The 24692-nt window shown below is 45.0% G+C and overlaps 1 protein-coding gene across 1 annotated transcript in view; it reads left to right on the forward strand.

Annotated features, from left to right (window-relative positions):
- The window catches only part of slc26a6 (solute carrier family 26 member 6), a 154136-nt gene that overhangs the window by 90608 nt on the left and 38836 nt on the right, over positions 1–24692 (forward strand). Inside the window, exons 7-10 of the mRNA XM_070894916.1 lie at positions 7535–7687; positions 8153–8235; positions 8836–8983; positions 20294–20407. Coding sequence (XP_070751017.1) covers positions 7535–7687; positions 8153–8235; positions 8836–8983; positions 20294–20407 — 498 coding nt within the window. The remainder of the gene's footprint in view (positions 1–7534; positions 7688–8152; positions 8236–8835; positions 8984–20293; positions 20408–24692) is intronic.

Here is a 24692-nt window from a genome sequence, read left to right on the forward strand (position 1 = left end):
CTTCCCTCCCCCTTCTCCCCCTTCCCTCCCCCTCCCCCATCCCTCCCTCCCCATCCCTCCCCCATCCCTCCCCTCCCTCTGCTCTCCCCCTCTCTCCCTCTACCCTCCTCCTCCCCCTCCCCTCACTGTCAGAAACACAGACACTGACAGACAGAGAGATAGAGACACTGACACAGACACACTGGGAGGGGGGGGGGGGGGAATCCCAGCACGCTGTTGGAGGGCTCCCGGTGCTGCAGTCGGTAAGTAGAAAATGTTTTATTTATTAATTTAAAAAAAAATTATTTCTTATTAATTTTTTTTGATTGATTTATTGGTTGATTTATTGATGTTTTTATCATTTATTATTGATGATGACTCTTTATTTGTAAAACTGAAGTGTTTAATGTTTGTAAACTTCCCTTTAAACACCCCCCCCCCCCCGATTCCCTACGCCTGACTTGTAACCTACGCCTCATTTTCTAAAGTGTAGACAAGGTTTTTTCAAGCATTCTAAGTTAGTTTGGAATAAGTTTTCACTGCCGAAACTTTGAAAACAGGCATAAGTGGCCGGACACGCCCCCTTTGAAAAAAAAATTCTGTTCCAAAGTGAAACTGTTCTAACTGACTAGAACTGGAGCAAACTAAATACAGAGAATTTGAATTTCTAAGATGCTCCGTTCTACACCAGTTGCTCCAAAAAATCAGGAGCAACTGAGGCCGAAACTTGGGCCCATAGAATTGAAAAGTAGGGAAATTATGCTAAACTTGTATCAAACTTTGCTTAGACTACACTTAGAGTACTGTGTACAGTTCTGGTCACCATATTATAAAAAGGAGATAGAGGCACTGGAGAGGGTGCAGAGAAGATTTACAAGGATGATACCAGAAATGCGAGGGTATACATATCAAGAAAGGATGAACAGGCTGGGTTTCTTTTCTCTTGAAAAAAGAAGGCTGAGGGGTGACTTAAAAGAGGTCTTTAAAATGATGAAAGGTTTTGATAGAGTGGATACAGAGAAAGAGTGTTTCCACTTGTGGGGAAGAGCATAACGAGAGGCCATCAATATAAGATAGTCACCAAAACATCCAATAGGGAATTCAGAAGAAATTTCTTTACCCAAAGATGGTGAAAATGTGGAACTTGCGAACAGAGGGAGCAGTTGAAGCGAATAGAAACATAGAAACATAGAAAATAGGTGCAGGAGTAGGCCATTCGGCCCTTCTAGCCTGCACCGCCATTCAATGAGTTCATGGCTGAACATGCAACTTCAGTACCCCATAGTATAGATGCATTTAAGGGGAGGCTAGACAAGCATATGAGGGAGAAGGGAATAGAGGGTTATGCTGTTGGATTTAGATGAGGAAAGACGGGAGGAGGCTTGAGTCATAAATACCGGCATGGATTAGTTGGGCCGAATGGCTTGTTTCTGTGCCGTATATTCTATGTGTTACTTCCCATTGTGATTTCCAATGCTGGGGAACAACAACAACAACAACTTGCATTTATATAACACCTTTAACGTTGTAAAGAGTCCCAAAGCACTTCACAGGAGCATAATTAGACAAAATCTGACCCCGAGCCAAAGAAGGAGATATTAGAACAGATGACCAAACGCTTGGTCAAAGGGATAGGTTTTAAGCAGCATCTTAAAGGAGAAGAGAGAGATGGAGAGGCACAGAGGTTTAGTGAGGGAATTTCAGAGCTTCGGACCTAGACGGCTGAAGGCACAGCCGCCAATGGTAGGGCAAAGAAAGTGGGGGATGCACCAGAGGACAGAGTTAGGGGAATGCGGAGTTCTCGGGGGATTGTGGGGCTGGAGGAGATTACAGAGATATGGAGGGGCGAGGCCATGGAGGGATTTGAAAATAAGGATGAGAATTTTTAAAATGAAGCTTTGGTGGATTGGAAGTCGATGTAGGCCAGCGAGCACAGGGGTGATGGGCGAACGCGACTTGGCGAATACAAATCAAACATTTTAAACATGTAGGAGCCATTGCACAGAACAGAATGAATACATATTACTCAGTTAACTAAAATGTCTGCATACTATTGTAAAGTATTCTGTTCTACATATATATGCAGTACAGAGAGACCTGGGGGTCCTTGTGCATGAAACACAAAAAGTTAGTGTGCAGGTACAGCAAGTAATCAGGAAAGCAAATGGAATGTTGGCCTTTATTGCAAGGGAGATAGAGTATAAAAGCAGACAAGTCCTGCTACAACTGTACAGGGTATTGGTGAGCCACACCTGGAGTACTGCATACTGTTTTGGTCTCTGTATTTAAGGAAGGATATATTTGCATTGGAGTCTGTTCAGAGAAGGTTCACTAGGTTGATTCTGGAGATGAGGAGGTTGACTTATGAGGATAGGTTGAGTAGGTCGGGCCTAGACACATTGGAGTTCAGAAGAATGAGAGGTGATCTTATTGAAACTTATAAGATAATGAGGGGGCTCGGCAAGGTGGATGCACAGAGGATATTTCCACTCATGGGGGAACTAAAACTAGGGAACATAGTCTTTTTTTTTTAATTCGTAGCCAATCGTTCCAATTCTTTGTCAAATCACAAACGCCAGAGGTCACCTTGGGCCCATTCAAGGATCACTCTGCGCCAATGCTCTTAGCCAAAAGGCCTAGAGCCACTGCACCGTTCCTGGAAGTACTGCAATACCAGGTTCGTGCCATGGAGGTGGATGGGTCAGGTCCCCCACACACCTCCATGGAGGTGGATGGGTCAAGCCACCCCACCCACCTCCCTCCTCATAGTCTTAGAATAAGGAGCCGCCCATTTAAAACTGAGATGAGGAGAAATTTCTTCTCTCAGAGGGTTGTAAATCTATGGAATTCTCTGCCCCAGAGAGTTGTGGCGGCTGGGTCATTGAATATAATTAAGGCAGAGATGGACAGATTTTTGAGCGATAAGGGAGTAAAGGGTTATGGGGAGTGGCAGGGAAGTGGAGCTGATTCCATGATCAGATCAGCCATGATCTTATTGAATGGCCTACTCCTGCTCCTATTTCATAAGTTCCTATGTATTCAATACATGCAGCTTCTATATATAACACACTGGTCAATATATACATAAGGAGGTATGAAGAAGAAAAAATCATTCAAACCATCAAAATATGCTGAGAGGTTGTTTCCCCTGGATGGAGTGTCTAGAACTAGGGGGCACAGTCTCAGGATGAGGGTAGGCTATTTAAGATTGAGACGAGGAGGAATTTCTTCACTCAGAGGGTTGTGAATCTTTGGAATTCTCTGCCCCAGAGGAGATTCAGATAGATAGATTTTTGGACTCGAGTGGAATCAAGGGATCGGCTGGGAAAGTGGAGTTGAGTTAGAAGATCAGCCATGATCTTATTGAATGGCTGAGTAGGCTCGAGGGGCCGTATGGTCTACTGCAACTAATTCTTATGTTCTTATAACCACACTGTGTGTAACTGTTGCCAATTTTAACTTTTGATAGCGGCAGTAAATGGACGGTAATTGATTGGCCATTCAAAATATATCCCACCCGACTCTCCTTTCTAATTTGGTGGGGTGTTTAAAGTGCAGCCGATGCATCAGCCCTCACTTCCTGCACCACCAGAAGTTGAAATCAATCATATTTGTCTTATTGTTGACTTTACCCAACCCATTCAACATTGTGAGGGAGGCAACCAACCATAAGTGAGTCCTTCAAGAAGATAAAGTGTGAACTACTTAACTGCTCTCTATTGACAGAGTTCACAAAGGGCACAGAGCACAGCCAAGCAGAACAATACTTCATTATTGAAAACCATATAATCTGACTGTTTTTCTAGGCAGACTCAATCACCAGTACGGTCACCCAAAGGGCCACAGGTAAAAGAGGAGGCAGGCTGCAAAATGGCCCCATGATTATATTATGAGCACCACAGTGATAAAAGTAATCTGAAAGAAACATAAGAACAAGAGTAGGCCATTCAGCCCCTTGAACCTATTCCGCCATTCAATGAGATCATGACTGCTCTGTAACCTAACTCCATTTACCCGCCTTGACTCCGGGGGGACAAATTCCGTTGCGCTCCATTTGGGGGCGGTAATATCTGCGAGGCAAGACTTTTTGCGCCAGGCGTGGAAGTCCCGTCCCACTCTCTAAATTGGGGTTACCACCCCTGAGAGGAAGTGGAGCACAAAATAAGGCACTCTACTTCCTCACTGGAGTGCTAACAGGGCAGAAGCAGAGGGGGCGTGATGCAGCACTACGCACTGGCCACGTAGTGCTGACTCATAGAAGGGGCTCTCCTCTTCATTAGAGGGCCCAAGCTGCCAACTCTGCAGGGTCTTACCTGGACCACTGGGGAGCTGGGTGCTGTGCCACCAGCCTGGCACTCGAGCAGAGTGCCGGGCTGCCAGATCGCGGCAGTGACCCCGGGTTCAAAGCTCCAACGGGGCGCTCGGGAAAATGACGACATTAATTTCCGAGATGGCCAACACCTCCCCTTTAAGTAGCGTCCCGCGAGCCTCTTACCACCCCCTTTCGCGTCCTCTGGAACTGTCGCCGTCATCACCCGGCGCAGCTTCAGGGGGTGCGGGACAATTTTTGCTCCGGGGCGAAAATGGGACACTGCGCACAGTGATGATGTCATCACCACTGGCGCAGCGGAGCAGGGAGCTACAAGTTACCACCGCTGCTAAACTCCCACCGAACTTAGCAGGAGATATTAGCAGCGCCGTGCCCGGGCGAAAAGTTGTTTGTAGGAGTTTCTGGGGCGCTAACGGTAGATGCACAGGACCCCAATTTCTCCCCCCAGATTCCTTAATACCCTTGGATAGCACAAATCTATCGATCTCAGATTTAAAATTATTGATTGAGCGAGCAGCTTTTTGTGGTAGAGAATTCCACACTTCTACCACCACTTGTGTGAAGGATTGTTTCCGAACTTCTCTCCTCAATGTCCTGGCTCTGATTTTAAGGTTATGTCTCCTTATCCTAGACACCCTCACCAGTGGAAAAAAGTTTTGCTCTACTTACCTCATCAACCCTAAAGAACTCAATCAAATCATCCCTTAATCTTCTACATTCCAGGATATAAAGCCGAGTTTATGTATTAATAGCCTATAAATAGGCTGTTTTGATTTCAAACTGGTTAAAACAAGCGGGGAGTTCCAAAGCGTATCTGGCTGCTACTTCTGGAGTGCTGAGAGCAATAAAGGTTTTATGCTGGAATGGAAATGGATGATCTTCAGCTCATTGAAGCACATGCCTCTTGACTATCTACAACAACAACTTGTATTTATATCGCGATTTTAATGTCCTTAAACATCCCAAGGCACTTCACAGGCATTATAAAACAAAATTTGACACCAAGCCACATAAGGAGATATTAGGCTAGATAACCAAAAGCTTAGTCAAAGGGGTAGGTTTTAAGGAGCATCTTAAAGGAGGAGAGAGAGGTTTACGGAGGGCATTCCAGAGCTTAGGGCCTGGTCAGCTGAAGGCACGATTACCAATGGTGGAGCGATTAAAATTGGGGATGCTCAAGAGGCCAGAATTAGAGGAACACAGACATCTCAGGGGGGTTGTGGGGTGAAGGAGATTACAGAGATAAGGAGGGGCAAGGCCATGGAGGGATTTGAAAACAAGAATGAGAATTTTGAAATCGAGGCCGTGCTTAACCCGGAGCCGATGTAGGTCAGCGAGCACATGGGGTGATGGGTGAACAGGACTTCGTGCGAGTTAGGACATCGGCAGCAGAGTTTTGGATGACCTCAAGTTTACCAGGGATAAAACATGGGAGGCTGGCCAGGAGTGCATTGGAATAGAGAAGTCTCGAGATAACAAAGGCATGGGTGAAGGTTTCAGCAGCAGATGAGCTGAGACAGGAACAGTGTCGGGTGACGTTCCGGGTAACGAAATAGCCATTCTTGGTGGTGGTGCAGATATGTGGTCGGGAGCTCATCTCAGGATCAAATATGACACCACGGTTCAGGAGGAGATAGGACGAGTACCTTTGTGTTGAGTTTGCTCCAAGATGAGACATATGGCATTGAATCAAGCCAATTCTCTTTGATAGGTTCAATGATCTGATATCTGAACCAGATAAGCCAGCAGTACAAGGCATTGTTAATGATTGGCCAGCTAGGCTGGGTCACTACCTAGTGGGTAGACCTAGCACATGGACTCCTGAGTTTTCTCACTCCGCTCCAGATAATCCTTCAGCATTACTTGGAGACACTTACATTTAGTGATGGGTTTCTCATATCAGATACCCAGCCAACTCCTGAAAAAAAGCACCTGACATACCAACGCAATCAAACCCCCATAATAACTACTTTAGTTAGGAGATAAAAAATCATAAATGCCTTCATAAGTGATTGCACTGATTTTTATCATTGTAAAAGTCAACTGTTAATTTAAATCTGAGGATGAAGTTCAAGGTAAACAAGAGAAAATGCAACTCTATGTGTAAGGCCTATACCATTAAAATAAAATTGAGTTTGAATTGGCCCAGATTTGTTTATAAGTTTTCTTGTGTCTCTATTTCCCCCCTCCTTTTGTCAAGGTGTGTTGGGATACAGTTACAGGAGTGCTGGGCTCCCTTTACTGCCTCACCCATAGACACTCTTCGTGGCAAAAGAGCCAGGGCAGAGATGAGATGTTTTAGAGTTGTAATGATCTGGAATGCTTTGCCTGAAAGTGCAGTGGAAGCAAATTCTGTAATAATTTTCAAAAGGAAATTGGATATATAGTTAAAAAGAGGCAATTTGCAGAGCTATGGGGAAAGAGCAAGAGAGTGGGATTAGTTAGATAGCTCTTTCTGGAGCTAGCACAGGCACGATGGGCCGAATGGCCTCCTTCTATGCTGTATGATTCAGGGTGTGAGCTTTGACAGTGAGCATGCACAGGCTGTTCAATCTTGGGGCATCACAGCTAAGCCCGGCTGTGTGCTAGTTCAATGTTCACATATGGGTGACCGAATACCAATCAGGTGCTGATTCTCCCCTCCCAAGCTCAGTGAATTATCGAATCCCTGTCACCCTGCCTGAGATTGTTAACACAGCCCAGACCAAAATTTGAACCTGGAACTTTTGTTTCTGTTTGGCTCACTTTCTTTCACCAGCTGAGCCATTGGAAGAGGCCCTGTTTTTGTATTTTGATGTTAGCTGATGTTCCTCCACACACTGCCTGCATGAGGTGAGGTATTGCAGGGTGCTAATGGAGGTAACTCAGAAATACAACTCTGGAAAAAATGTGCTTTAATGTCATGAAGGACTCTGAATAAATATTTTAATAAAGGTACATAGTTGGGGGCAGTGTAACCTACATCTAACTTATTTTGGGGCTGGATTTGAAAAGTGGGAAAATATTCCAGTTCCTAACACTAACCTTCACCATCTGTATATGAACTAGCAATGCAAAACAAAAATATTATTTTTAAAACATGTGCTTCAAGGGACAGGATTTCCTTTAGATCAAAGTGTTGAGGGCTTTACTCCCAGTCAGCGGGTTATGAATTCAAGTCCCAGGCCTGTCTATCATTTGCCTTGAATCGAGTGTGTTCATATGTTTCTCTTCTGTCTCTTACAGACTTTAATCGATGTGATCTATGCACTGCACTTGACGAATATTGGCACCCTGGTTGTCAGTATTCTTGCCATGTCCACTATGTTTGGAGTGAAGGTGATAAATGACTACTTCAAATCTAAGTTGCCAATACCAATACCTATCGAACTCATTGAGGTAAATACAATAGTTTTCTGTTGGATTAATGAGGTAGATTTTCCTGGTGTTACGCCCACCTAATTTTCTGGTACTTGCTGCTCCCGGGCAATCCAGGATTCCTCGGGGCAGCACCAGGAAAATTCCTCCGCTACTTCTCCCTCCTCCCTCTTCTCCACTTCTGCTCCGTCTCCTTCTCATTCTCCCTCCTTCTAAACAGTAGGAAGAAAATAAAGTACTACAATTTTTAATGCCGATAATATTTTGTTAAAAATGGCGATGTAAAATATTAGTGTTCAAATCAATTTTGTACTTCCTTCTCTTCCTTCCTACTCCCACATTTTTTTTAAAATGAACCTAATTGGTGACGAAACAATTCAGCTAACCTGAGCTTGTGGGGAAAAAAAGACCCCTTCAGTGGGTTTGAGGGCACCAAGGCTCAAATAACACCCGACCTCGCTAATTTTCTGTTCTACTCTCAAATAGGTAGTAATTGCCACCGTGATTTCGGCGAATGTTAACCTAGTCGGAAAATATGGAATACAAGTCGTTGGAGAAATTCCGAAAGGGTCAGTTGAGTGTGAAATACTTTCTTACAAGGGGTCACTGATTCCCCAGCATGAATTCATTTCTTTGGTTTAATTAGTTTTCCTTTCTGTTTAATTACTATATTTCTCAGCTCCTCATAGGGTAAATTCACCAATCCTGCTCCTTGAGCAAGGATCCACACTCAAAGGGAGTATCGATCAGAGAAAGGAAAAACCCTGAGTCCAGCCCTTCATTGGGAGCACGGATTGTAATTTATATATCACACATATATCTTGTTCCTATGTTACAGTATCCCAGTATGTGGCACAGGAGCTTATGGAAAAAAGTTCCTTTAGCAGTAGGAAGTAACTAAAGTGCTACAGTTTGTTACACCACGAATTATTTTTGCATGAACAGCCGACCATTTAATGTCATGATCATTACATGCAATGTTAATGTGAAATATTAGAGTTCAAACTTAAGGGCTATTTTCAAATTGCACAAAAATGATTTTTTTATGAAGCTAGCTTGTTTTCCACCATTTTGTAGGATGCGTTGGGCAGTAGCGTGTCCTTTAAGTCACACAAAGCTGAGAATTTGATTGTCCTCACTGCTTCCTCTTTTCCTTTTGTGTCGTACAGCTTGCAAGCCCCAGTTGCACCTGACTTCAGCATTGCCTCCAGTCTCCTGGGAGATGCTTTCGCTTTGGCCATCGTAGGATATGGCATTACAATATCTCTAGGCAAGATCTTCGCACTCAAGCACGGGTACCAGGTGGACAGCAATCAGGTAATACAGCAGTCCAATGATTTGGGATATAGGAACAGGTGTAAGGCCATTCGGTCCTACCAGCATGCTTTGCCATTTTGCTGCCCATTGACAGCTTTAAGCCGAATCCCAATTTCTTACCTTCTCGCCATATTACTTAATGCCATTCTTTCCTGAGTATCTCTATTTTAAAAACCTCAATTGTACGTGTCATGTATGTATGCTTGGGGTTCCTAACCACCAGGTGGTGCCACTGTCGGAGGTCATTGGCCTGTACGCACGTGTGCGCGACCCAGGTATAAAAGGCAAGCCATCATGTAATGTAATCACTTTGGGCCCTAATAAAGCAGAGCCAGGTTTGTACTTGTGTTAGTTTACAGTATTCAGTCTATCGAGTTATTACATACATAACATTTGGCAACGAGGGAACTTAAGAACCTTCGCATGCAAAAATGAGCACAATTGGAATTCTGGAGAGATTTGTGGAGGGAGAGGACTGGGCAGATTTTGTAGCTCGCCTGGACCAGTACTTCGTGGTCAACAAAATGGAGGAACCCACTAACGCAGTTAGGTGCAGGGCGGTCTTCCTCACACTTTGCGGTCCGAAAATCTATGGACTCATAAAGAATCTTCTCTCGTCTGCAAGTCCAATGGACAAGGACTATGAGGAATTATGTGCTCTGGTACCTGACCATCTGAAACCAGAAGAAGGCACCATCTCATGATATCGATTCTACAAGCACGTTCATTCTGAGGGCCAGGTTGTGTCGGAAATCATTGCCGACCTAAGTCATCTAGCTGGACCATGTAAGTTCGTAAACGCGTTGGGAGACATGCTGCGGGACTTCTTTGTAATCGGCATCAACCACGAGGTGATCCTGCGTAAGCTACTGGCAGCAGAAATGCTGGATTTGAGCAAGGCCATCACGATTGCCCAGGCATGCATGACGACGGACAAAAACTTAAAGCAGATATCATTGAAAAATCGGAACTTGACAAGTACTGTAAACAAGATTGTATCGTCGTTTGGCAGAGCTGCATATGGCAGGACCTACTCGACTGTGTATGCAAAAACTGTGGCTGCCCAAAGTCCGCCAACGGGAATGAATCCGATTTCACCGTGTTGGCGTTGTGGAGGCAATCATCGGCCTCATCAGTGTCGGTTTAAACTGTACATTTGTAAAGGCTCTTCGCAACTGAGCAAGAGTGCTGCGACACACCACGTGGAGGATTATGACCAGTATAGCGTGGATCCGGATATGCAATCCGAGATACCAAAGGAGGAAGTGTATGGACTATATTTATTCCTAACTAAGAGGCAACCGATAATGATTAATGTGAAACTTAACGGTATGCCGGTACCGATAGAATTGGACACGGGTGCGAGTCAATCAATAGTGAGCCAGAGGACATTCAACAAGTTGTGGGATACTAAGGCTGTGAGGCCTAAGCTGAGTCCAGTCAATGCCAAGTTGCGTAAGTACACTAAAGAATTCATAACAGTGATTGGCAGTGCACTAGTCAAGGTGTCGTATGATGGTGCGGTTCATGATTTACCATTATGGATTGTTCCAGGCAATGGTCCAACACTGTTCGGCAGGAACTGGCTAGAAAAAATCAAATGGAATTGGAACAATATCAAAACATTGTCGTCGGAGGATGATACTCCATGTGTTCAAGTGCTGAGCAAGTTCCCCTCGCTGTTTGAATCAAGCATCGGCAATTTCACGGGAGCCAAGGTTCAGATCCACGTGGACTCGGATGCAAGACCCGTCCATCATAAAGTTCGGGCGGTTCCGTACATGATGAGAGAGGCCGAAATCGAACTGGACAGACTCCAGCATGAAGGGGTCATATCACCAGCCAAATTTAATGAATGGGCCAGCCCCATTGTTCCTGTATTGAAGAGTGATGGCACTGTCAGGATTTGTGGAGACTACAAGGTTACGATCAACCGAGTTTCGAAACAGGATCAATACCCGTTACCGAAGGCTAGCCGGGGGGAAGTCGTTTACTAAACTGGATCTGATGTCGGCTTACATGACACAGGAACTGGTCGAGACGTCGAAGAAACTTACATGCACCAAGACTCATAAAGGACTGTTTATCGACAACAGGTGTCCTTTAGTAATTCGTTTGGCTGCAGCCATTTTTCAGAGAAACACGGAGAGTCAACTGAAGTCCATGCCTAGAACCGTTATGTTCGAAGATGACATCCTGGTCACAGGTCAAGACACCGCCGAACATCTGAACAACCTGGAAGAGGTTCTACATTGTCTGGACAAAGTAGGACTCAGACCGAAACGTTCGAAGTGCGTCTTCATGGCACCGAAAGTCAAATTCCTGGGAGGAAAATTGCTGCTGACGGCATCAGGCCTATGGACTCGAAAACCAAGGCCATCAAAAATGCAGCCAAGCCTCAGAATGTGACGGAGCTGCGTTTGTTCCTGGGTCTACTCAACTACTTCAGTAATTTCCTACCTAGATTGAGCACTTCATTAGAGCCACTGCACATGCTGCTAAGAAAAGGCAACAACTGGGTTTGGGGTACGTCTCAAGATAGAGCTTTTGAGAAAGCTACCAACCTGCTTTGCTCTAACAAGCTGCTGGTACATTACGATCCATGTAAGCATCTAGTATTGGCCTGTGATGCTTCATCATATGGAGTTGGTTGCGTGCTCCAACAAGCTAATGAGTCGGGTAAACTACAACCTGTTGCGGATGCTTCTAAAAGTTTGTCAAAGGCGGAAAGAACCTACAGGCATGGTAGAAAAAGAAGCATTAATCTGTGTGCATGAGGTTAAAAAGATGCATCAGTACCTGTTTGGTCTTCGGTTTGAACTAGAAACAGATCACAAGCCACTGGTTAAAGAGGAAATTAATGCAATAGTAAGGAGGGACATTAGCCTGGATGATGTGGAATCGGTATGGGTGGAGCTGCGGAATTCCAAAGGGCAGAAAACGTTAGTGGGAGTTGTGTACAGACCACCAAACAGTAATCGTGAGGTTGGGGACAGCATCAAACAAGAAATAAGGGATGTGTGCAATAAAGGTACAGCAGTTATCATGGGCGACTTTAATCTACATATTGATTGGGCTAACCAAACTGGTAGCAATACGGTGGAGGAGGATTTCCTAGAGTGTACTAGGGATGGTTTTCCAGACCAATATGTCGAGAAACCAACTAGAGAGCTGGCCATCCTAGACTGGGTGATGTGTAATGAGAAGGGACTAATTAGCAATCTTGTTGTGCGAGGCCCCTTGGGGAAGAGTGACCATAATATGGTAGAATTCTTTATTAAGATGGAGAGTGACACAGTTAATTCACAAACTAGGGTCCTGAACTTAAGGAAAGGTAACTTCGACGGTATGAGGCGTGAATTGGCTAGAATAGACTGGCAAAGGATACTTAAAGGGTTGATGGTGGATAAGCAATGGCAAACATTTAAAGATCACATGGATGAACTTCAGCAATTGTACATCCCTGTCTGGAGTAAAAATAAAACGGGGACGGTGGCTCAGCCATGGCTAAGAAGGAAAATTAAGGATAGTGTTAAAGCCAAGGAAGAGGCATATAAATTGGCTAGAAAAAGCAACAAACCTGAGGACTGGGAGAAATTTAGAATTCAACAGAGGAGGACTAACGGCTTAATTAAGAGGGGGAAATAGAGTACGAGAGGAAGCTTGCAGGGAACATAAAAACTGACTGCAAAAGCTTCTATAAATATGTGAAGAGAAAAAGATTAGTGAAGACAAACATATGTCCCTTGCAGTCGGATTCAGGTGAATTTATAATGGGGAACAAAGAAATGGCAGACCAATTCAACAAATACTTCAGTTCTGTCTTCACGAAGGAAGACACAAATAACCTTCTGAATGTACTAGGGGACCGAGGGTCTAGTGAGAAGGAGGAACTGAAGGATATCCTTATTAGGCGGGAAATTATGTTAGGGAAATTGATGGGATTGAAGGCCAATAAATCCCCGGGTCCTGATAGTCTGCATCCCAGAGTACTTAAGGAAGTGGCCGAAGAAATAGTGGATGCATTGGTGATCATTTCCCAACAGTCTATCGACTCGGGATCAGTTCCTATGGACTGGAGGGTAGCTAATGTAACACCACTGTTTAAAAAAGGAGGGAGAGTGAAAGCGGGTAATTAAAGACATAAGAACATAAGAACATAAGAATTAGGAACAGGAGTAAGCCATCTAGCCCCTCGAGCCTGCTCCGCCATTCAACAAGATCATGGCTGATCTGTCTGTGGACTCAGCTCCACTTACCCGCCCGCTCCCCGTAACCCTTAATTCCCTTATTGGTTAAAAATCTATCTATCTGTGATTTGAATACATTCAATGAGCTAGCCTCAACTGCTTCCTTGGGCAGAGAATTCCACAGATTCACAACCCTCTGGGAGAAGAAATTCCTTCTCAACTTGGTTTTAAATTGGCTCCCCCGTATTTTGAGGCTGTGCCCCCTACTTCTAGTCTCCCCGACCAGTGGAAACAACCTCTCTGCCTCTATCTTGTCTATCCCTTTCATTATTTTAAATGTTTCTATAAGATCACCGCTCATCCTTCTGAACTCTTCAACGAGTAAAGACCCAGTCTACTCAATCTATCATCATAAGGTAACCCCCTCATCTCCGGAATCGGCCTAGTGAATCGTCTCTGTACCCCCTCCAAAGTTGGTATATCCTTCCTTTAGTAAGGTGACCAAAACTGCACGCAGTACTCCAAGTGCGGCCTCACCAATACCCTGTACAGTTGCAGCAGGACCTCCCTGCTTTTGTACTCCATCCCTCTCGCAATGAAGGCCAACATTCCATTCGCCTTCCTGATTACCTGCTGCAACTGCAAACTAACCTTTTGGGATTCATGCACAAGGACCCCCAGGTCCCTCTTCACCGCAGCATTTTGTAATTTCTCCCCATTCAAATAATATTCCCTTTTACTGTTTTTTTTCCCAAGGTGGATGACCTCACACTTTCCGACATTGTATTCCATCTGCCAAGCCTTAGCCCATTCGCTTAACCTATCTAAATCTCTTTGCAGCCTCTGTGTCCTCTACACAACCCGCTTTCCCACTAATCTTTGTGTCATCTGCAAATTTTGTTGCACTACACTCTGTCCCCTCTTCCAGGTCATCTATGTATATTGTAAACATTTGTGGTCCCAGCACCGATCCCTGTGGCACACCACTAACCACCGAGTTCCAACCCGAAAAGGACCCATTTATCCTGACTCTCTGCTTTCTGTTAGCCAGCCAATTCTCGATCCATGCTAATATATTTCCTCTGACTCCACGTACCTTTATCTTCTGCAGTAACCTTTTGTGTGGCACCTTATCGAATGCCTTTTGGAAATCTAAATACACCACATCCATTGGTACACCTCTATCTTCCATGCTCGTTATATCCTCAAAGAATTCCAGTAAATTAGTTAAACATGATTTCCCCTTCATGAATCCATGTTGCGTCTGCTTGATTGCACTATTCCTATCTAGATATCCCGCTATTTCTTCCTTAAGATAGTTTCAAGCATTTTCCCCACGACAGATGTTAAACTAACCGGCCTATAGTTACCTGCCTTTTGTCTGCCCCCTTTTTTAAACAGTGGCGTTACATTAGCTGCTTTCCAATCCGCTGGTACCTCCCCAGAGTCCAGAGAATTTTGGTAGATTATAACGAATGCATCTGCTATAACTTCCGCTATCTCTTTTAATACCCTGGGATGCATTTCATCAGGACCAGGGGACTTGTCTACCTTGAGTCCCATTAGCCTGTCCAGCACTACCCCCCTAGTGATAGTTTTGCCAGTTTGCCTGACATCAGTAGTGGGGAAAATGTTGGAATCAATCATTAAGGATGAAATAGCAGCGCATTTGGAAAGCAGTGACAGGACCGGACCAAGTCAGCATGGATTTATGAAAGGGAAATCATGCTTGACGAATCTTCTGGAATTTTTTGAGGATGTAACTAGCAGAGTGGACAAGGGCGAACCAGTGGATGTGGTATATTTGGACTTTCAAAAGGCTTTTGACAAGGTCCCGCACAAGAGATTGGTGTGCAAAATCAAAACGCATGGTATTGGGGGTAATGTACTGACGTGGATAGAGAACTGGTTGGCAGACAGGCAGCAGAGAGTTGGGATAAACAGGTCCTTTTCAGAATGGCAGGCAGTGACTAGTGGAATGCCGCAAGGCTCAGTGCTGGGACCACAGCTATTTACAATATACATTAACGATTTAGATGAAGGAATTGAGTGTAATATCTCCAAGTTTGCGGATGACACTAAACTGGGTGGCAGTGTGAGCTGTGAGGAGGATGCTAAGAGGCTGCAGGGTGACGTGGACAGGTTAGGTGAGTGGGCAAATGCATGGCAGATGCAGTATAATGTGGATAAATGTGAGGTTATCCATTTTGGGGACAAAAACACGAAGGCGGAATATTATCTGAATGGCGGCAGATTAGGAAAAGGGGAGGTGCAACGAGACCTGGGTGTCATGGTACATCAGTCACTGAAAGTGGGGATGCAGGTACAGCAGGCGGTGAAGAAGGCAGATGGCATGTTGGCCTTCATAGCTAGGGGATTTGAGTATCGGAGCAGGGAGGTCTTACTGCAGTTGTACAGGGCCTTAGTGAGGCCTCACCTGGAATATTGTGTTCAGTTTTGGTCTCCTAATCTGAGGAAGGACATTCTTGCTATTGAGGGAGTGCAGCGAAGGTTCACCAGGCTGATTCCAGGGATGGCCGGACTGTCATATGAGGAGAGACTGGATCAACTAGGCCTTTATTCACTGGAGTTTAGAAGGATGAGAGGGGATCTCATAGAAACGTATAAGATTCTGACGGGACTGGACAGGTTAGATGCGGGAAGAATGTTCCCTTTGTTGGGGAAGTCCAGAACCGGGGACATAGTCTTAGGACTGAGATGAGGAGAAACTTCTTCACTCAGAGAGTTGTTAACCTATGGAATTGCCTGCCGCAGAGAGTTGTTGATGCTAGTTCATTGGATATATTCAAGAGGGAGTTAGATATGGCCCTTACAGCTAAGGGGATCAAGGGTATGGAGAGCAAGCAGGAAAGGGGTACTGAGGGAATGATCAGCCATGATCTCATTGAATGGCGGTGCAGGCTCGAAGGGCTGAATGGTCTACTCCTGCACCTATTTTCTATGTTTCTATGTTTCACTTATTTCATTGTTTTCGGAAAACAAAGGTAGAATAAAGCAGAGCCAGGTTTGTACCTGTGTTAGTTTACAGTATTCAGTCTATCGAGTTATTACATACCTAACAGTACGACCTTTTGGGGTGCATTTTACATCCTTGCAATCTATTTTTCCTGGATTCGCTATTCCAATTTTAAGATTACGATGCAGGTAATTCTGTATCTCTTTACATGGAGAATGCACAAGTCATGCTAACTTTATGCACAGTTATAAAGAAAATATGGAATGAGAAAAAGTCATTCAATCCAGGAACCTTGTTCTCTCTGTAGACTCTGTGCTGCCAACCCTGTTGCGGCCTCAACTCAAACTACTCGATCTATTGACAAAGCCAGACACACACAGGTAAAGCTCCAAGAAGATAGAGGCAAAACTCCAAACCATCAATCCAACCTTACAACGCTGACTAGTCCCATTCTGCAGGTCCTGGCAGTGACTGACCCATCATATTGCTTAAACAATTTGATCAACTATGTCTAATGTTATCTTCATAATTTCAGTGCTGTTATTTCATATTCATTTTTCCAGCACTTTTTTCCACAAAGAAGATAAATGAAATAGCATTAACCCTTTCAATGCTCTGTTAGTCAACACATTTTGTCTAATCCTTTGTCCTATTTAAAGCATGCTAACTCTATATTCTCTACTTCTACAATCAGACTAAGTTTAATAAACCTGCTTTATATTTACTAATCCATGTCTCTTAAAGATCTGAATTATGACTCATCAGGGTTGAATATCCAGGGGGATTCTTCCAATCATCCATTGTAACTTTGTTTATGCTGTTTCTCTGGGATTTCCACACATTTTCCACCAAACCTACAGCAGATGTTTGAGAGATGAATAGATTTGGCCTATATTGAATAGATTGGGCCTATACTCTGGAGTTTAGAAGAATGAGAGGTGATCTCATTGAAACATATAAGATTCTGATGCTGAGAGATTGTTTCCTCTGGCTGAAGAGTCTAGAACAAGGGGGCATAGTCTCAGGATAAAGGGGTCAGCCATTTAATACTGAGTTGAGGAGGAATTTATTCACTCAAAGGGTTGTGAATCTTTGGAATTCTCTACTCCAAAGGGCTGTGGATGCTGAATCATTTGGTATATTCAAGGCTGAGATCGATAGATTTTTGGATTCAAGAGGAATCCATCATCATAGGCAGTCCTTCGGAATAGAGGAGGACTTGCTTCCACTCCCAAAGTGAGTCCTTTGATGGCTGAACAGTCCGATACGAGAGCCACAGACCCTGTTACAGGTGGGACAGACATTCGTCGAGGGAAGGGGTCATTGGGGCTGGTTTGCCGCGCGCTCCTTCCGCTGCCTGCGCTTGGCCTCTTCATGCTCTTTGTGTTGAGACTCGAAGAACTCAACGCCTCCCGGATGGACTTTCTCCACCTCGGGCGGTCTGCGGCCAGGGTCTCCCAGGTGTCACTGGTGATGTCGCACTTTACCAGGGAGGCTTTGAGGTTGTCCTTATAACGTTTCCGGTGTCCTCCTTTGGCTCGTTTACCATGAAGGAGCGCCGCATAAAGCATTTGCTTAGGGAGTCTCGTATCTGGCATGCATACTATGTGGCCTGCCCAGCGAAGCTGATCGAGTGTGGTCAGTGCTTCAATACTGGGGATGTTAGCCTGGTCGAGGACACTGATGTTGGTGCGCCTGCCCTCCCAGGGGATTTGCAGGATCTTGCGGAGACATCGTTGGTGATATATCTCCAGCAACTTGAGGTGCCTTCTATACATCGTCCATGCCTCAGATCCATACATGAGGGTGGGTATTACTGCAACCCTGTAGACCATGAGTTTGGTGGTAGATTTGAGGGCCTGGTCTTCAAACACTCTTTTCCTCAGACAGCTGAAGGCTGCGCTGGTGCACTGGAGGTGATGCTGAATCTCCGCATCAATGTCTGCCTTTGTTGATAAGAGGTTCCCGAGATATGGGAAAGAGTCCACATTGCCCAGGGCCGCCCCGTGGATATTGATATTTGGAGGGCAGTGCTCTGCGGCGGTGACAGGCTGGTGGAGGACCTTTGTCTTACGGATGTTAAGCGTAAGGCCCATGCTTTCATATGCCTCAGTGAATACATTGACTATATCCTGGAGTTCAGCCTCTGAATATGCACAGACGCAGGCGTCGTCCGCGTACTGCAGCTCAACAACAGAGGTTGGGGTGATCTTGGACCTGGCCTGGAGGTGGCGTAGGTTAAACAGCTTCCCACTGGTTCTGTAGTTTAGTTCCACTCCAGCGGGGAGCTTGTTGATTGTGAGGTGGAGCATGGCGGCGAGGAAGATTGAGAAAAGGGTTCGAGTGATAACGCAGCCCTGTTTCACCCCGGTCCGGATGTGGATTGGGTCTGTAATGGATCCGTTAGTAAGGATCACGGCCTGCATGTCATCGTGAAGCAGGCGAAGGATGTTGACAAACTTTTGGGGGCATCCGAAACGGAGGAGAACGCTTCATAGACCCTCACGGTTGACAGTGTCAAAGGCCTTTGTAAGATCGAAAAAGGCCATGTATAAGGGCTGGCGCTGCTCCCTGCATTTTTCCTGCAATTGTCGCACTGCAAAGGTCATGTCTGTTGTGCCCTGTCGGGGACGAAATTCGCATTGTGATTCTGGGAGGAGCTCCTCGGCCACAGGGAGAAGACGATTGAGGAGAACTCTAGCGACAACTTTCCCAGTGGCTGATAGCAGGGAGGTTCCCCTATAATTGCCACAGTCGGACTTGTCCCCTTTTTAAAAAATGGTCACAATCACTGCATCTCTCAGATCTCCCGGCATGCTCTCCTCCCTCCAGATGAGAGAGATGAGGTCATGTATCCACGTCAACAGCGCTTCTCCGCCATAGTTTAGCCCCTCAGCAGGGATTCCATCCGCACCTGTAGCCTTGTTATTCTTAAGCTGTTTTATGGCTTTGCCTACCTCGTGCAGTGTTGGAGTTTCACTGAGTTGGTGGCGGGTTGCATGGTGCGGGATGGAGTCGAGAACACTCGAGTCAAAGGCAGAGTCTCGATTGAGGAGATCTTCAAAGTGCTCCTTCCATCGGGCCCTGACAGCCTCAGTGTCCTTGATGAGTGTTTCCCCATTCTTGGCCAGGAGTGGGGTGCGGCCTTGGGAGTTTGGACTGTAGGTGGCCTTGACTACAGCGAAGAATCCTTGCATATCGTGGGAATCAAAGGATATGGAGATCGGGCAGAAAAGTGGAGTTGAGCCATGATTTTATTGAATGAGGGACCATGTGGCCTACTCCTGCTCCTATTTCTTATGTTCTGATGGCAACCCCAACAACAATTTAATCCCACCTTTTCTTAAATGAAAGCAAGAGGTGATACCGAACAAACCTGTTTCTCTCTGAAGAGGAGATTGGTAGTTATAGTGAAATTAATAGTTCTGTTGGACTCACATGATTATAGCGATCTGGACGGGGAAAAAATTGACATTTATAATCAGATGGGTGGAAAATCTAGAATGACTGAGGTAGTCAAGCACAGACTGCAAAAAAAACACGCTGGTTGAGCCAAATAGCTTTTTCTGGTTCCAAGTTTCTTATGTTCTTATTTGGGTTATTTGGCATAATTCTGTCTCTATGCACAATAATTTAGTAACGGAGAAATACAGTATTTATTTGTACAAGATAGGCTGAGCATGTTTCCATACCAATTCTCTCCACTTTGAAGGACACACAACATCCTGTTGACTTTTCCACAGTGTCTCGATGCCTTCTAATTGACACTGGGTACAGAATTTATTATTATATATCAGTAGCTGTTGTGCTGTTTCAAATCTACAACTGCTAATATTTATTTTATATGGCATATTTGTAGGACCACACATTGGGTAGTGGATGTTTCTGTTAGATATTTATATAATGGGAGTGAATAGGATATGGTTTGATCCACTGGAGTGAGAATAAATAAGGAAATACATCGGAATTCTATACCATCAAATTGAATGAGATGTGCCGTGGTCTATTTGAATTCTATGCTTGAGTCTCATATATATTTACTTGAAGTTGCCTATAATAAGAAATGTCCACAGTGAATGGTATTGTAGAAACTATATACATTTTAAGGGCAATGGTCTCCACTTCATTATCTGTTTATTGCAGGAGCTGGTAGCACTGGGTCTCAGCAACTTTGTGGGAGCATTTTTCCAATGCTTTGCTGTTAGTTGTTCAATGTCCAGGAGCCTGGTTCAAGAGACCACTGGAGGAAACACACAGGTAAGAGGCTTTGGGCTGGATTTTAAGGGGGAAGACGGGATGGGGGAGGGGGGGCGGGGCTGCTCCGAGACGGTCGGGAAATCTGGGAGACTGGGTTTCCCGCAGGCCTGGGGCCAGGGGGAGGGGTCGGAATGATCACTTCGGTGCCGGCCACCAGAGGATCGTGTCCGACCCGATGCTGATGTGGGGAGTAAAGAGCTCTTCATGGCCAGCCTTAGGGTAATTGTTGGGAGGGATTGGGGGAGTGGGAGTCTGGGATTGCAATCAGACGCCTCGTGAGGGGGTCTCCAATCACAGGAAGTGGGCTAGGCAGGGACCCTGGATTCAGGAAGTAAGTGTAAAGGCATTTACCTCCTGGATCCAGCAGTCCTCGCCTTGCTGTAACGGCCGGGTTTTATGAAATGTGTTAAACCTGTCCAGATGTCGTTAAAAACAAAACGGATGTTAAAAAAATGCCTTGCAGCCTCATTATAATTAAATTGACATCCCGCCTCCTGGTAGCGGGTTGACTGAACGCCCCCATCCCACCTCTTTAAACCGGAAGTGGATTGGAGGCAGGTTCAGGTTGGGAATCTGATTTGTAATAATTCAGCTATCCGCTACGCTCCAAACCCACCTGTATTTTTAGATTGAAATTCTCCCCTTTGTGTCCACTGGAATTGTCCGCAAAACCTATGTGCCTTTGCTGATATTACATGGTGCTTTAAGAGTATTTGCATGATTTTCTAGAGAGGCTAGTGAGGAAATTGAAGCCAGTAATTTATTTTTCCTGTTATGGTGGGAGATGGTTACCGAAATTCAGGAAAGTGCAGGGACTGGAGTTCCATGAGTGGCTTGCAGGGTAGTTGGCTCTTGTTGCATGGAAGGTGGGAGATGTCCCTGGGCAGCAGAGGCCTATATACTCCTCGTGGAAAGTTTTTAAAAAATTACCTTGAATGGCCTCTTGTTTCTGATCCACTTCTCATTTGACTTTACCTGACTGGAAATCCGCAGCAAGTTCCCCGCTAAGGTTGGAGTTAAAATCAGGAGTTGGGCCCAATGATATCATTGGAGCCTAATCTGATCAGAATGGTCCCATCAGCTTCAGAACTTTGTCGTCTGAGTAGAAATTAAGCATGGGCGGGACAGTCACGCGGTTGATATTAAGTGCCTATCCATCTGCTTTCTCCTGCGTGTGTTGGTCTAAACTCAATGCCCTTCTTCCATTAACACGATCTAGTACATTTATGTACCATTAACAGTGAAACAGTTACTGACCACGGATAAACAACTGTCTTCCTATCTATTTTGTTGAAAAAGTGACATCCACGCTGGCTTTATTAATTAAAAGGACCAACAAGAGAATTTCATGGTATGGATTTGCTGCTGTTTTTCCCAACTTGGCCTAGTCAGTACTCAGCCAAACTGAGGCAGGGTTTTTGATGCTGATTCGGGGTTACATTACACCATGCTGATGACTAAAGTCAGCAAAAGGATTGAGCCCTTTGTGGTGCAGTTGTAGTATTCCCGCCTCTGGGCCAGGAGGTGCCCTCCAGACAGTCCCGACCAGTAGGAGTCAGAACTCCGGCTTTGAATTCTGGGTTGACATCCATAGATTCATAGATCGGTTACAGCACAGAAGGAGGCCATTCAGCCCGCCAAGCCCATGCCAGCTCTCTGCAAGAGCCCTTCAGCTAGTCCCACTCCCCCACCCTTTCCCCGTAGCCCTGCAAATGTTTCCATCCAGCGGGTACTCCCGTCAGGTGGGTGTGGGTGCCCCCCTCCCCCTCATTTTATGGGTTCTGGGAGCCCATAAAACCCTCCCGCCGTATAGGACTAACCCCCCTATCGGCTGGTATAAACAACAACAACTTGTATTTATATAGCACCTTTAACGTAGTGAAATGTCCCAAGGCACGTCACAGGAGTATTACGAGATAAAAAATTTGACACTGAGACGCATAAGTAGAAATTAGCGCAGGTGACCAAAGCTTACTGAAAGAGTGTCTTGAAGGAGGAAAGAGATGTGCAAAGGCGGAGAGGTTTAGGCAGGGACTTCCAGAGATTGGGGTCGAGGCAACAGAAGGCACAGCCACCAATGGTTGAGCGATTATAATTAGGGATGCTCAGGAGGGCAGAATTAGTGGAGTGCAGACATCTCGGGGGGGCTGTGGGGCTGGAGGAGATTACAGAGGTAAGGAGGGGTGATGCAATGGAGGGATTTGAAAATAAGGATATGAATTTTGAAATTGAGGCATTACTTAACCAGAAGCCAATGTAGGTCAGCGAGCACAGGGGTGATGGGTCGGCGAGACTTGGTGTGAGTTAGGACACGGGCAGCCAAGTTTTGGATCACCTCTAGTTTACATAGGGGAGAATATGGGAGGCCAGCCAGGAGTGCATGGGAATAGTCAAGTCTAGAGGTAACAAAGGCATGGATGGGGGTTTCAGCAGTGGATGAGCTGAGGCAGGGGCATGTATTTTATAGTCTCTTGAACACTCTTAGTTCAAATTAACTCTATTTATTTGGGAGATCTCAGACAGCCATGTGCAGATTAAAATGGAGTTCCTCGTCCGAAAAGCAGATTTCTTCAAATATAGATCTAGACCTCCTAGCTAGAGGGCACTATGCATTATATCGTTACTGGGTGGAGATGGGTAATGTTTCGGAGGTGGATATAGCCCATAATTACGGCTATGGAAGGAGCGTTAACGTCACAGACTGACAGACTGACCAAACAGTAGTAGTGAGGTTGGGGATGGCATCAAACAAGAAATTAGGGATGTGTGCAATAAAGGTACAGCAGTTATCATGGGCGACAATAATCTACATATAGATAGGGTTGCAATGCAGTGGAGGAGGATTTCCTGGAGTGTATTGGGGATGGCTTTCTAGACCAATATGTCGAGCTACCAACTAGAGAGCTGGCCATCCTAGACTGGGTGTTGAGTAATGAGAGAGGACTAATTATCAATCTTGTTGTGCGAAGCCCCCTGGGGAAGAGTGACCATAATATGGTAGAATTCTTTATTAAGATGGAGAGTGACAGTGTTAATTCAGAGACTAGGGTCCTGAACTTAAGGAAAGTTAACTTTGATGATATGAGACCTGAATTGGCTAGGATAGACTGGCAAATGATACTTAAAGGGTTGACAGTGGATTGGCAATGGCAGACATTTAAAGATCACATGGATGAACTTCAACAATTGTACATCCCTGTCTGGAGTAAAAATAAAACGGGGAAGGTAGCTCAACCCTGGCTAACAAGGGAAATTAGGGATAGTGTTAAATCCAAGGAAGAGGCATATAAATTGGCCAGAAAAAGCAGCAAAGCTGAGGACTGGGAGAAATTTAGAATTCAGCAGAGGAGGACAAAGGATCTAATTAGGAGAGAGAAAATAAAGTATGAGAGCAAGCTTGCAGGGAGCATAAAAACTGACTGCAAATGCTTCTATAGATATGTGAAAAGAAAAAGATTAGTGAAGACCAACGTAGGTCCTTTGCAGACACAATCAGGTGAATTTATAATGGGGAACAAAGAAATGGCAGACCAATTAGAACCAAACTATTTGTTCGTCTTCACGAAGGAAGACACAAATACCCTTCCGGAAATACTAGGGGTTCGAGGGTGTAGCGAGAAGGAGGAACTGAAGGAAATTCTTATTAATCAGGAAATTGTGTTAGGGAAATTGATGGGATTGAAGGCCGATAAATCCCCAGGGCCTGATAGGCTGCATCCCAGAGTACTTAAGGAAGTGGCCCTAGAAATAGTGGATGCATTGGTGATCATTTTCCAACATTCTATTGACTCTGGATCAGTTCCTATGGACTGGAGAGTAGCTAATGTAACACCACTTTTTAAAAAAGGAGGGAGAGAGAAAACAGTGAATTATAGACCAGTTAGCCTGACATCAGTGGTGAGGAAAAAGTTGGAATCAATTATTAAAGATGAAATAGTAGCGCATTTGGAAAGCAGTTACAGGATCGGTCCAAGTCAGCATGGATTTATGAAAGGGAAATCATGCTTGACAAATCTTCTAGAATTTTTTGAGGAATGTAACTAGTAGAGTGGACAAGGGAGAACCGGTGGATGTGGTGTATTTGGACTTTCAAAAGGTTTTTGACAAGGTCCCACGCAAGAGATTAGTGTGCAAAATTAATGATATTGGGGGTAATGTATTGACGTGGATAAAGAACTGGTTGGCAGACAGGAAGCAGAGAGTCGGAATAAATGGGTCCTTTTCAGAATGTCAGGCAGTGACCAGTGGGGTGCCGCAGGGTTCAGTACTGGGACCCCAGCTATTT

This window comes from Pristiophorus japonicus, chromosome 12 (assembly GCF_044704955.1).
Source record: "Pristiophorus japonicus isolate sPriJap1 chromosome 12, sPriJap1.hap1, whole genome shotgun sequence".
Taxonomy (NCBI): domain Eukaryota; kingdom Metazoa; phylum Chordata; class Chondrichthyes; family Pristiophoridae; genus Pristiophorus; species Pristiophorus japonicus.